Source organism: Oncorhynchus keta, chromosome 22 (assembly GCF_023373465.1).
Source record: "Oncorhynchus keta strain PuntledgeMale-10-30-2019 chromosome 22, Oket_V2, whole genome shotgun sequence".
NCBI classification, from domain to species: domain Eukaryota; kingdom Metazoa; phylum Chordata; class Actinopteri; order Salmoniformes; family Salmonidae; genus Oncorhynchus; species Oncorhynchus keta.
The window spans coordinates 22,010,085-22,025,019 of NC_068442.1; the positions used below are offsets into that span (position 1 = coordinate 22,010,085).

The following is a 14,935-nucleotide window of genomic DNA, read 5'->3' on the forward strand; positions in this document are numbered from 1 at the left end:
ACTTACAAATTGGTGCATTCACCTTATGACATCCAGTAGAACAGTCACTTTACAATAGTGCATCTAAATCTTAAAGGGGGTGAGAAGGATTACTTATCCTATCCTAGGTATTCCTTAAAGAGGTGGGGTTTCAGGTGTCTCCGGAAGGTGGTGATTGACTCCGCTGTCCTGGCGTCGTGAGGGAGTTTGTTCCACCATTGGGGGCCAGAGCAGCGAACAGTTTTGACTGGGCTGAGCGGGAACTGTACTTCCTCAGTGGTAGGGAGGCGAGCAGGCCAGAGGTGGATGAACGCAGTGCCCTTGTTTGGGTGTAGGGCCTGATCAGAGCCTGGAGGTACTGAGGTGCCGTTCCCCTCACAGCTCCGTAGGCAAGCACCATGGTCTTGTAGCGGATGCGAGCTTCAACTGGAAGCCAGTGGAGAGAGTGGAGGAGCGGGGTGACGTGAGAGAACTTGGGAAGGTTGAACACCAGACGGGCTGCGGCGTTCTGGATGAGTTGTAGGGGTTTAATGGCACAGGCAGGGAGCCCAGCCAACAGCGAGTTGCAGTAATCCAGACGGGAGATGACAAGTGCCTGGATTAGGACCTGCGCCGCTTCCTGTGTGAGGCAGGGTCGTACTCTGCGGATGTTGTAGAGCATGAACCTACAGGAACGGGCCACCGCCTTGATGTTAGTTGAGAACGACAGGGTGTTGTCCAGGATCACGCCAAGGTTCTTAGCGCTCTGGGAGGAGGACACAATGGAGTTGTCAACCGTGATGGCGAGATCATACTTCTGGCCCTTCTTTGGACACTGTGTTAACAACCCTCCAGGCAAGCTTCAATGCCATACAACTCTCCTTCTGTGGCCTCCAATTGCTCTTAAATACAAGTAAAACTAAATGCATGCTCTTCAACCGATCGCTTCCTGCACTTTCCCGCCTGTCCAACATCACTACTCTGGACGGCTCTGACTTAGAATACGTGGACAACTACAAATACTTAGGTGTCTGGTTAGACTCTCCTTCCAGACCCATATCAAACATCTCCAATCCAAAGTTAAATCTAGAATTGGCTTCCTATTTCGCAACAAAGCATCCTTCACTCATGCTGCCAAACATAAGCCTTGTAAAACTGACCATCCTACCAATCATCGACTTTGGCGATGTCATTTACAAAATAGCCTCCAATACCCTACTCAACAAATTGGATGCAGTCTATCACAGTGCAATCCATTTTGTCACCAAAGCCCCATATACTACCCACTATTGCGATCTGTACGCTCTTGTTGGCTGGCCCTCGCTTCATACTCGTCGCCAAACCCACTGGCTCCATGTCATCTACAAGACCCTGCTAGGTAAACTCCCACCTGTAGCACATGCTCCAGCAGGTATATCTCTCTAGTCACCCCCAAAACCAATTCTTTCTTTGGCCGCCTCTCCTTCCAGTTCTCTGCTGCCAATGACTGGAACAAACTACAAAAATCTCTAAAACTGGAAACACTTATCTCCCTCACTAGCTTTAAGCACCAACTGTCAGAGCAGCTCACAGATTACTGCACCTGTACATAGCCCACCTATAATTTAGCCCAAACAACTACCTCTTTCACTACTGTATTTAATTAATTTAGCTCCTTTGCACCCCATCATTTTTATTTCTACTCTACACATTCTTCCATTGCAAATCTACCATTCCAGTGTTTTACTTGCTATATTGTATTTACTTTGCCACCATGGCCTTTTTTTGCCTTTACCTCCCTTATATCACCTCATTTGCTCACATCGTATATAGACTTGTTTATACTGTATTATTGACTGTATGTTTGTTTTACTCCATGTGTAACTCTGTGTCGTTGTATGTGTCGAACTGCTTTGCTTTATTTTGGCCAGGTCGCAATTGTAAATGAGAACTTGTTCTCAACTTGCCTACCTGGTTAAATAAATAAAGGTGAAAAAAGAAAAGTGGAGAGCATTAGCAAAAACATTTCAGTCTGTGATATCTTTCAAAAATTCCACATTAGAAAGGTCTACCTACACACACTGAGCAGCTCATGTTATAGATAGAAGAGTGCTACATCGCAGACCAATCCGAATTAATCTCACAGACAATCCATTATCTCAACCAATCATGGCCAGCGGGAAGGTTCCTGACTTTTTCTGTGGCTAAACCACATGGTGCTCTCATTCATTGTGACCCCGCTTATAAATATCTGGGCATCTGGATTGCCGAAAAATATGTCTTTCAAAAAGCATGTTGAAGATACATTTTTTGTGTAGGCTTCTGTAATAAGAACAAGTCCCGTCTTTCTTTAAATACCAGGAAACTAAACTTTCAGTCAACATTCAATCCGGTTATTGACCATGGCGATATCGTCTATGTGAATGAAGCTGCCACTTTACTGAAGCCATTGGACATAGTTTTTCATAGTGTATTGAACTTTACTTTGGCCGATACACATCATTGCATTTTGTATCAGAAAGTAGGTTTGCCCTCTTTCAAGTCTCGTCTACTGTAGATCAGGGAAGGGCAACTGGCGACCTTTTGCAGGCCCGCGGATCAATATCCAAATTAAAAACTGAAAAAAAAATTCCGCACCCTATGTGTAGAATTGCAGGAAATACATTGCCTTCAGAAAGTACTCAGACCCCATGACTTTTTCCACATTTTGTTACGTTACAGCCTTATTCTATAATTTATTAAAAAATATTAAAAATCTCTCATAAATTTACACAAAATACCCCATAATGACAAAGCAAAACTGTATTTTAGAAATGTTTGCCAATACATTAAAAATAAAAAACAGAAATATCACATTAACACACGTTTTCGAAACCATTTACTCACATTTGGCAGCGATTACAGCATTGCGTCTGCTTGAGTCTTATTGGGTACCTGTATTTGGGGAGTTTCTCCCATTCTTCTCTGCAGATCCTCTCAAGCTCTGTCAGGTTGGATGGGGAGCGTTGAAAGCGCTGAAAAGCTATTTTCAGGTCTCTCCAGAGATCCTTGATCGGGTTCAAGTCCGGGCTCTGGTTGGGCCACTCAGAGACATTCAGAGACTTGTCCCGAAGCCACTCCTGTGTTGTCTTGCCTGTGTGCTTAGGGTCGTTGTCCTCTTGGAAGGTGAACTTTGGCCCCAGCCTGAGGTCCTGAGCATTAGAGCAGGTTTTTATAAAGGATCTCTCTGTACTTTGCTCCGTTCTTTCCCTCAATCCTGACTAGTCTCCCAGCCCCTGCAGCTGAAAAACATCCCCACAGCATGATGCTGCCACCGCCATGCTTCACCGTAGGGATGGTGCCAGGTATCCTCCAATCTTGGTTTTGTCAGACCAGAGAATCTTGTTTCTCATGGTCTGAAAGTATTTAGGTGCCTTTAGGCAAACTCCAAGTGGGCTGTCATGTGCCTTTCACTGAAGAGTGGCTAACGTCTGATTACTCTACCATAAAGGCCTGATTGGTGGAATGCTGCAGAGATGGTTGTCCTTCTGGAAAGTTCTGCCATCTCTATCGAAAAACTCGAGAGCTCTGTCAGACTGACCATCGGGTTCTTGGTCACCTCCCTGACCCTGACCTTTCTCCCCTGATTGCTCAGCTTGGCCGGGCGGCCAGCTCCAGAAAGGGTCTTGGAGGTTCCAAACATCTTCCATTTAAGAATGATTGAGGCCACTGTGCCAACATTTTTGGGTACCTTTCCCCAGATATGTGACTAAACATAATCCTGTCTCGGAGCTCTACAGACAATTCCTTCTACCTCATGGCTTAGTTTTGCTCTGACATGCACTGTCAACTATGGGTCCTTATATAGACTGGTGTGTGTCTTTCCAAATCATGTCCAATCAATTGAATTTACCACAGGTGGAATCCAATCAAGTTGTAGGAACATCTAAAGGATGATCAATGGAAAGGATGCACTGGAGCTCAATTTCGAGTCTCATAGCAAATAATCTGAATACTTACGTCAATAAGGTATTTCTGTTTTTCTAAAAACCTTTTTTTGCATTATCATTATGGGTTATTGTGTGTAGATGACTGAGGAAATGTTTTTATTCACTCAATTTTAGAATAAGGCTGTAATGTAACAAAATGTTGAAAAAGTCAAGGGATCTGAAGGCTTTCCGAAGGAACTGTAAATCTGTAAAACTGAAACATTTCCCCTAAGCAAAATTTGTAGAATTGGCTGAAATTAGTTATAAAATTGCAAAATGTGAGGCGGGCAGAATACTCAGTCGGGTTCTCAACTTTTTGTATTTCTTTATTGGTACAGTAAGTTTGTCTAGCGGCTAGCTATCCAAATGTGTAGTAATTATGGTCAAATTACCGACCGGTGAGCCCCTATTCATTTTGTTGGTCACTCTCACTCTGATATCATATAAAAACAGCAAACATTTCTCCCCACCCTATTGCAGAATGTGTACAATTTAAAATCTCAATTTTCTCTCACTCACCCCCATGGCAAAATGTATGGATTTGTAGCAAACTTTCTTTACAACTGTTACATGTTCTCTATGCCCCATGGAAAAATATATAGAGTTACGGAAAATGTACTCTAAAACAATTGTTTCTCTCTGCTGTCAAGAGGGGGAGGGGGGGGGTCGCTAAAATGTTTGATAGCAAGGTGGGGGAAACAATATTTTGCTTAGGGTCCCCAAAGGGCTAAGGCTCTGACGACATGTGCGTGTATGGATGTGGGCACACAGACCCGCGAGCTACTGTGGCCCCCTATGATAAAATAATATTTTTTTTTGAGGACCCAACACCCATCAAAGTTGCCCATCCCTGCTATAGATCGATGCATTGCACATTTTTTCTCAATAAAGCTCTCTTGCATAAACTTCCGCCATACCTTACTTCATTGTTAAGTTACAAGACAAAGACTCTGGAATGGCTAACCCTGGAGATCCTGTCAAACTACACCGATTTAGGTAAATCTGCTTTAAATAGGTGGAGTTGGTGCCTCTAGGGCAAGTCATGCAGACGTTAGAGGGCCTTTTTACTGAAGAATGTGTTTGTTTTATTCGATTGTGTTTTGCTTATCGTGTTTGCTTTTCATGTATTGTGTAACTGATGTATATATACTGTAGATACTGTATGAATAATCTCATTGTTGTTTATTGATGTGTTCATGCTGGGCTCATCTGCGAAAGAGACCCACGGTCTTTCGCTGTTAAATAAAGTTGAAATACAATAAAATAAAAAAAGATCAGATGATGCAGGGATGGAGAGAGGCGCAGGAGAAGAGATCTGGTGGCCAGCCAAACCACAAAAACCTTTCAGTTCTCATTCCAAAAGGACTGTCTTGGCTTTGGGACTATGGGTTTATGTTCTACTAACTTCAGAATACTGTAGATGCGATGGAGCCATTATCGCTTAGATCTGTGCTTTAAAAACTCTGTTTTGTTTGTTGTCATGCCAAACATGATATGACATTGGTATTAAAGAGTTTTAGAGACGCAAAGGAAATGTCTGTGGAAACAGGCAACAAAATATTATCTGGCTAGTCAGAGTAGTTAGCTAAATACAGATCAGGTCAATACATTTTATAAAGGCTAGTTTCCCTGTCCCAAAAATGTACCATGTTTTTATTCCAGAACTAGGCCTGGGAAACCTGCCGACCGACAGACAGACCAACAGACAGACTGTTGACCCTTCTCTGGTACGACAAATGTACATGTCTGTGACAGAGCAATCTGATTAGGTGACAAGAGACTCACCTGTGTGATATACTCATCCTGATTGGACATCAGCAGAAAGCCTCCATCATCCAAGATGACACAGTCAACATGCTGCAGAGAGAGAGAGAGAGTGACAGATAGAAAGAGAACATCAGTCAGTATAGAACATAATCAACATTTCTAAAGATTTTCCAAGGGTGAGATAGGCCATTGTACCTTATCATTCTTCAGACAGCCACAGATTTCATCCTTCAAACGCCATAAAAGCACACACCATCATGAATGAATGGTCACAAGTTTAGCAAACATAATGTGATGTGAATAAGAAATCCTAAACGAAAGAAAGTGTTTCTCTTACGTTGACTTTGATGGTGGCGTTCATGAAGCTGTTCATCCAGGCAGAGACGTTTAGTTTCACTCCCACCACTACAGGAAATTGAAACAACAAAAAGGATATTCAAAAACATGTTATTGAATATTCCTGTACAAAAGGAGCTATGGATGTTTCATCTAATTCTCTAGGCTGTCAGTTTAATTCAGAAGTACCCAACACAACAACTAAGCACCCAGCTAAGGAGATGGGGGCGGTCCACTCACCCGCCGGTTTGAGGTTGACTCTGTCTATGTTGAGGTCTACAGCCTTGCTCACCAGAATACCTGACTCATAGCCTGACTCCCTGCTCTCTGCAGCAGAGACAGAAGGAGGAAGAGTGAGGGAGAGCAGAGGTAAGAGTGTCAACACATTCACATGTAGTGACACTTGCATGACAATGACAGTGACAGTAATTGTGTGAGGCTTTAAAACCCCATTTGGTGAAAATCATGTTTCATGACATAACAAATATGATAGAATATATCATATTTGTTTGTTTGGTCTCTAGGTCTTTAAGTGGGTAAATGGTCATGTGTCTGTGGCAATGCAGTAGCAGCACATACAGAACAGCTGCAGATGGGAAACAAATGGAATAGTCCCAAAAGTGCAAAAGCCTGCCTACCCTGTATGTGAAGCTAAATGAAGCACACTGAAAGCACAGAGAAGTTAACATACACTAGTTGACTGTGCCTTTAAACAGCTTGGAAAATTCCAGAAAATGATGTCATGGCTTTAGAAGCTTCTAAATGCTAATTGACATAATTTGAGTCAATTGGAGGTGTACCTGTGGATGTATTTAAAGGCCTACCTTCAAAATCAGTACCTCTTTGCTTGACATCATGGGAAAATCAAAACAAATCAGCCAAGACCACAGAAAAAAAATGTAGACCTCCACAAGTCTGGTTCATCCTTGGGAGCAATTTCCAAACACCTGAAGGTACCACGTTCATCTGTACAAACAATAGTACCCAAGTATAACACCATGGGACCACGCAGCCGTCATACAACTCAGGAAGGAGAAGTGTTCTGTCTCCTAGAGATTAACATACATTGGTGCAAAAAGTGCAAATAAATCCCAGAGCAACAGCAAAGTACCTTGAGAAGATGCTGGGGGAAACGGGTACAAAAGTATCTATATCCACAGTAAAACGTGTCCTATATCGACATAATCTGAAAGGCCGCTCAGTAAGGAAGAAGCCACTGCTCCAAAACCTCCATAGAAAGCCAGACTATGGTTTGGAACTGCACATGGGGAAATGTCCTCTGGTCTGATGAAACAAAAATAGAACTGTTTGGCCATAATGAGCATCATTATGTTTGGAGGAAAAAGGGGGAGGCTTGCAAGCCGAAGACCACCATCCCAACTGTGAAGCATGGGGGTGGCAGCATCATGTTGTTGGGGTGCTTTGCTACAGGAAGGACTGGTGCACTTCACAAAATAGATGGCATCATGAGGGCGGAAAATTGTGGATATATTGAAGCAACATCTCCAGAAGTTAAATGGGTCTTCCAAATGGACAATGATCCCAAGCATACTTCAAAAGTTGTGGCAAAATGGCTTAAGGACAACAAAGTCAAGGTATTGGATTGGCCATCACAAAGCCCTGACCTCAACCCTATAGAAAATGTACGGGCAGACCTGAAAAATCTTGTGCGAGCAAGGAGGCCTTCAAACCTGATTCAGTTACACCAGCTCTGTCAGGAGGAATGGGCCAAAATTCACCCACCTTATTGTGGGAAGCTTGTGGAAGGCTACCCAAAGTGTTTGACCCAAGTTAAACAATTTAAAAGGCAATGCTAGCAAATACTAATTGAATGTATGTAAACTTCTGACCCACTGGGAATGTGATGATAGAAATAAAAGCTGAAATAAATACATTCTCTCTACTATTATTCTGACATTTCACTTTCTTAAAATTAAATGGTGATCCTAACTGTCCTAAAACAGTGCATTTTTGCTAGGATTAAATGTCAGGAATTGTGAAAAACTGAATGTAATATATTTGGATAAGGTGTATGTAAACTTCCGACTTCATCTGTAGATTGCTGCAATACCACAGGGACATATAGAGAAGGTGAGTGGAAAGTAGCAGAGAGCATTAGATAAGTTAAAATAGTGAGTAGAGAGAGTGAGAGAGAGGGAAGAGAAAGGGGTGGGACAGAAGAGGGGGGTAGATAGAGAGATGAGAGGGAGCAGCAGAGAAAGGAAGTAAAGATAGAGGAGGACTAGAAGGCCTCTCATCTCTTATCATGTCCAGTGGAGCAGGCTATCCGGGATTTGCTGGAAGACCACACTGAAGAGAGGATCAGTGTGTGTGTGTGTGTGTGTGTGTGTGTGTGTGTGTGTGTGTGTGTGTGTGTGTGTGTGTGTGTGTGTGTGTGTGTGTGTGTGTGTGTGTGTGTGTGTGTGTGTGTGTGTGTGTGTGTGTGTGTGTGTGTGTGTGTGTGTGTGTGTGTGTGTGTGTACATACTGTTGAAATATGGAGCAGTGAAAATATAGATGTCGTTATCCAGAGTCCTCTTGTAGAAACTTGAGTCATAGGTCTAGGTATTCTCTGTCCACTCCTCCCCAGCACTGAAACACACACGCACGTGCACACATACAGAACGTTTTAAGATACAGATGTCTGAAAGATTTATTCAAATGTGAGGCCAAACTTTGATAAATATAACAGTCACACCCAAAGCACAAAGCATGGGGGGAAATGGAATAGAATTGGCCCAGAGATAAAGAAAAAAATATGTATGTTTTATATGAAAATATTTCAATGTTTTTTTCTGTGATTAACTGCTGTACTCTAACAATCACCAAGGCAGAGAGAAAGAAAGAGAGAGGGGGACGGGGGAGAGGGGGGGAGGAAGGGAAAGAGAGAGTCCATATTTACTGAGTATGTCTCCAGTGTATGTGTGGATGGGAATCATGTTCTGGTGATTTAGGAGGACTAACTGTCCATGCAATGTGAACAGAGCCAGCTGAACAAGTTGGGGAGTAAAACAGTATCATATCCACCATATCCAAAACACTGTAACCTTTAAAATGGCTTTGTGCTTTAGCCAACTCCTATCTGTGACTCGTTTCAGAAAACTAGGCGTATGCCGTGCATTGCTATTTCACAGAGAGGCATTTTAAACACAGATTTTAGATCAAAATGCATTTTTTTGTTAGAAATGCCTTCTGGAAAATGTGAACTATGCTCTAATAACAAGCTTGTATGCCAACTGTAAATACAAAAAATATAAAACAATTACGAGCATAGTTGGTTTAGCCACAGGAAAAGACAAGAACGTTCCCGCTAGTCATGATTGGCTGAGATAATGGATGGGCTGGATGTGCCGAGAGATAAGTTAGGATTGGTCGGCGATGTAGCACGCTTCTGTCTATAACATGCTCAGTAGGTAATCCTTTCTAACTCGTATTAATGGAAAGATATCACAAAGAAATGCAAAAATGTTACTCTCCACTTTCTGAAGGACAGTTTTGAAATCATTGGAGTGTGCCTGGTGGAAGCAGAGCATGATAGCTAAGGAGATGGAGAAAATTCTGGCATTTGATTGCAAATATGTGGAGGGAGTTGAAAATAGAACACACAGAAGGCTGTTGTAAAAGATCAAGATGGCACCGGAGGGGAGGGCTGCCGTCTCATCGGCTCTCAATGAACCATGCTATTTTGCGTTGTTCGTTGAATCGTACTACAAAGTAGCATGGTTCATCGAGAGCATTCTGACGGGTTGCATCACTGCCTGGTATGGGTATGGGCCTCCGACCGCAAGGCACTACAGAAGGGTATTGCGTATGGCCCAGTACATCACCGGGGCTAAGCTTCATGCCATCCAGGACCTGTACCAGGCGGTGTCAGAGGAAGGCCCTAAAAATTGTCAAAGACTCCATGTTCTCTATTTACCGCACGACAAGCGGTACCGGAGCGACAAGTCTCGTTCCAAGAGGCTCCTAAATAGCTTCAACCCCCAAGCCATAAGACTCCTGAACAGCTAATCAAATGACTTACCCAGACTATTTGCACCCCCCCCCGAACGCTGCTGCTACTCGCTGTTGTTATCTTTGCATAGTCACTTTAATAACGCTTCCTACATGTACATATTACCTCAATTACCTCAACACCGGTGGCCCCGCACATTGACATTGCCTTTTACCGGTAACTCTTGTACATAGCCCCGCTATTGTTATTTACTGCTGCTCTTTAATTATTTGTTATTCTTATCTTTTACTTTTTTTTAGTATTTTCTCAGAACTGCATTGTTGGTTAAGGGCTTGTAAGTAAGCATTTCAATGTAAGGTCTACACCTGTTGTATTCTGCACATGTGACAAATACAATTTGATTTGATTTATAAAACACCTGTCTCCAGATTACATCTTCAAACTAAGGGAAACCATGGCATCCTTGACAGAGAGGGAGAAGCGTTCATCCATGTACACAGGTAAGAGAGTCTAGCTAGCTACATTTATTTTTCAGAAAGTATTTTTCATTGTATGTTAAAGTGTACTGTTAGCTAGCTAGCTAATGTTAGCTGGCTGGCTCGCTAGCTTGCGTTACGTGTAAGATCTGTGTAGTAATATTATTTGTATCTCAGAACCATTTGCATAACTGCAGATTTATGCATGGTAGCAATGTTATGAGTTGAGATTATGGTTCATTGTTAGGTTCGCTAGGTCACATGTCAGAACAAAAGACTCCACTAAGTAACCATTTCACTGTACTGTTTACACCTTCTGTATCCTGTGCATGTGACAAATAAACGTTGATTTTATTTGATATAGCGTGTGTTTACCAGAGACAGTAATGTGATGAACATCATGACCTGCAACAAAGTCTAATCAGGATACAACGTTAGGCCAAAGAGACAGTGTCCAAGTTCTGAAAGTCTCTGGTAGAATGCCCTGCTTTTATTTCGTCACACTCTGATATGGTCATTATTTGAACTGGCCAGCCAGATAACTTAACGTTAGCTAGCTAGCTAACAAGCTATAAACGAACCAAAACATTGTTTAGAAAGTTGCTGTTAGTTGCCTGGTTTGCTAGATTGACATATACTAATACACCAATTGTGCTATTTTGGACCACCAGGCTACTCATGCAGCCTGTTGTTTTTGTGTTTATACTTTTTCATAATGACAATGACAAGTTGTCGTTATGTCGGAGGACAATAAAATGTTCATGATGTCACTGCGACAATGTTGCGTAGGTTAAACAAGCCTTTAGTCTTGAAATCTTTGGTTATTTAGTACACTGCTGTATTCTGTTCAGCACATACAGTAGCCTCACATGTGAATCCTTAAAGAGATGGGTGGGGCAAAGGCTTAAGAAGGTGTGAACGATGCCGACTGGGTGTAGACAAAGAAGAGCTCTCCAGTAGGTGTAAGAAAACATTCAAGGGATATTTTCTCAAAACTCTGGTTTATAAAGAAAGTTTATAAACTTTCAAAGCAGAATTACTTCCCCATTGTTCTTCAACTGTAGTGTATTATATAACATTTTCTATCTCTGAGTCTCTACTTTTATCCAACGTTAAAAAAATAAACCATTTCAAATGTTGCTACATAACACCGAATCGTGCCAGTGTATTTGTTTTCATGGCTTTATACAATAGTTGGCCAAGGCACATACTGTATAGTATGGGAGCATGAGGCTAACTAACTAATAGTGTAGGACTGAGAAGGAGAAATCTGAGTGTACCTTCTGGGATAGACTCTAGTGATCCCTCCGTCAGTGGCTACAAACCTGGCCAGGACTCCGTGCCTGGGAACCGAAAGAACACACAGAAACCAATCACAGTTCAACAAAAGAGGCTAAGGGACCATCGAGACAATTCAGAAAGAGGCATGAACTGAGTGAGAGTGAGCGAGCGTGTTCTTTCTGTTCCTCTGTGTCCAGAAACTTTAAAAACAGATTGCTATATTTCCGGAGAGTCACTTCTCATGATGTCCTAATTCTGAATAGAGTTGTTTGTTCAGTAAATTGATTTGGTTTGTTTGAGTGTGTGTGGATTATAATGGACAAACATGTGTCTATGGTATAATGAATGCATCAATATATGTTCAATATACAGTTGAAGTCGGAAGCTTACATACACCTTAACCAAATACATTTAAACTCAGTTTTTCACAATTCCTGACATTTAATCCTAGTAAAAATTCTCTGTCTCAGGTCAGTTAGGATCACCACTTTATTTTAAGAATGTGAAATTATATATTTCAGCTTTAATTTCTTTCTTCACATCCCCACGGGTCAGAAGTTTACATACACTTGAATAGAATTCGCTCAAATAGTATTTGGTAGCATTGCCTTTAATTTGTTTAACCTGGGTCAAACGTTTCGGGTAGCCTTCCACAAGCTTCCCACAATAATTTTGGTGAATTTTGGCCCATTCCTCCTGACAGAGCTGGTGTAACTGAGTCAGGTTTGTAGACCTCCTTGCTCGCACACGCTTTTTCAGTTCTGCCCACAAATTGTCTCTAGGATGAGGTCAGGGATTTGTGATGGCCACTCCAATACCTTGACTTTGTTGCCCTCAAGCCATTTTGCCATAACTTTGGAAGTATGCTTGTGGTCATTGTTCATTTGGAAGACCCATTTGCAACCAAGCTTTAGCTTCCTGACTGATGTCTTGAGACGTTGCTCAATATATCCACATAATATTCCTCCCTCATGCCTTCTATTTTGTGGAGTGCACTAGTCCCTCTTGCATCAAAGCACCCCCACAACATGAATCAGCCACACCCGTGCTTCATGGTTGGGATAGTGGTCTTCGGCTTGCAAGCCTCCTCCTTTTTCCTACAAACATTACAATGGTCACTATGGCCAAACAGTTCTATTTTTGTTTCATCAGACCAGAGGACATTTCTCAAAAAAATATGATCTTTGTCCCCATGTGCAGTTGCAAACCGTAGTCTGGCTTTTTTTATGGCGGTTTTGGAGCAGTGGCTTCTTCCTTGCTGAGCGGCCTTTCAGGTTATGTCGATATAGGACTCGTTTAACTGTGGATATTGATACATTTGTACCTGTTTCCTCCAGCGTCTTCACAAGGTCCTTTGCTGTTGTTCTGGGATTGATTTGCACTTTTCACACCAAAGTAAGTTCATCTCTAGGAGACAGAATGCGGCTCCTTCCTGAGCGGTATAATGGCTGCATGGTCCCATGGTGTTTATACTTGCATACTATTGTTTGTACAGATGAGCGTGGTACCTTCAGGCGTTTGGAAATTGCTCCCAAGGATGAACCAGACTTGTGGAAGTCTACATTTTCTTTCTGATGTCTTGGCTGATTTCTTTAGATTTTTCCATGATGTCAAGCAAAGAGGCACTGAGTTTGAAATACATCCACAGTTACACCTCCAATTGACTCAAATTATGTCAATTAGCCTATCAGGAGCTTCTAAAGCCATGACATCATATTTGGGCATTTTCCAAGCTGTTTAACTCAGTCAACTTAGTGTATGTAAACTTCTTACCCACTGGAATTGTGATACAGTGAATTATAAGTGAAAAAATCTGTCTGTAAACAACTGTTGGAAAAATTACTTATGTCATGCACAAAGTATATGTCCTAACCGACTTGCCAAAACAATAGTTAACAAGAAATTTGTGGAGTGGTTGAAAAACTAGTTTTAATGACTCCAACCTAAGTGTATGTAAACTTCCGACTTCAACTGAAATTACTGGGGTGTCTTCAGAACACACTAATTATTGGCATGGCTGGTCCTGGGTCTTTCTTTCATCATGTTCTTTCATCAAGGCCAAGACTCTAAGAACAACAGACCTATACATTAGACTGTAGCAGTATTAGCTGCTTTGTGTTTCTCCAGACATCAATAAAACAGGGAATAGCCTGACATTCTATATGACTCACTTAACTGACTTTCAATGTTTACATGATCACTGTAATGCAATGCAGTGATGACGGGACGTGTGTGTGTGTGTGTGTCACTCACAATGTTTGCTCCTTCCACAGTTTGACCAGATCAGCCGTCAACCCAGCATCCAACAGCAGCCTACTGACCAGAGCCATATTACCTAGAGAGGAAGACATTGTTAGTACCATCCGCAGTAGACCCCATGGCAAACTGCAAATTTGACACATAGGATAAGATAGCTTGACCTTGATTAGACAACACAGAGGACATTGAGCTCCATTAGCTGACGATGAGGAAGATGGTAGGATCTACAGTAGCTGATACCCATTAGATGATGACCACTATAGAGGTTTTGAGTCACATAGAAGCATGACAACATCAGGTTCTAGGAAATTCAGTCGATCAGGATGATATCACCCCCTGGCCAGACTAGACTAATCAAACGCCTATACCTCATTCGATCAGGCTGATGCTACCCTCTGACCGTCACAGGGCTATGGAACACCATGATATCACAGTGGCGGGAAACCGGCCTGACTCACTAACCACTCCCTCCTGGGTGGGCGTATTGCCAATTAATGACTGTATTGATCTAAAGTTACTCTTTCTTTAACCTTGACTGGCTATCGAACAAAACAGGCAGAGGAATTCCATCTGTGTGTGTGTGTGTGCAGAGGAATTCCATCTGTGTGTGTGTGTGTGTGTGTGTGTGCAGAGGAATTCCATCTGTGTGTGTGTGTGTGTGTGTGTGTGTGTGTGTGCGTGCAGAGGAATTCCATCTGTGTGTGTGTGTGTGTGTGTGTGTGTGTGTGTGTGTGTGTGTGTGTGTGTGTGTGTGTGTGTGTGTGTGTGTGTGTGTGTGTGTGTGTGCAGAGGAATTCCATCTGTGTGTGTGTGTGTGTGTGCAGAGGAATTCCATCTGTGTGTGTGTGTGTGTGTGTGTGTGCGTGCGTGCAGAGGAATTCCATCTGTGTGTGTGTGTGTGTGTGTGTGTGTGTGTGTGTGTGTGTGTGTGTGTGTGTGTGTGTGTGTGTGTGTGCA

At 42.3% G+C, this 14,935-nt stretch overlaps 1 protein-coding gene across 1 annotated transcript in view; it reads right to left on the reverse strand.

The window, feature by feature from the left end:
- LOC118401180 (voltage-dependent calcium channel subunit alpha-2/delta-1) overlaps positions 1-14,935 on the reverse strand; it is an 80,757-nt gene that overhangs the window by 33,057 nt on the left and 32,765 nt on the right. Inside the window, 7 exon segments of the mRNA XM_035798476.2 lie at positions 5,691-5,762; positions 5,868-5,900; positions 6,010-6,077; positions 6,249-6,335; positions 8,496-8,599; positions 11,719-11,781; positions 13,973-14,054. Coding sequence (XP_035654369.1) covers positions 5,691-5,762; positions 5,868-5,900; positions 6,010-6,077; positions 6,249-6,335; positions 8,496-8,599; positions 11,719-11,781; positions 13,973-14,054 — 509 coding nt within the window.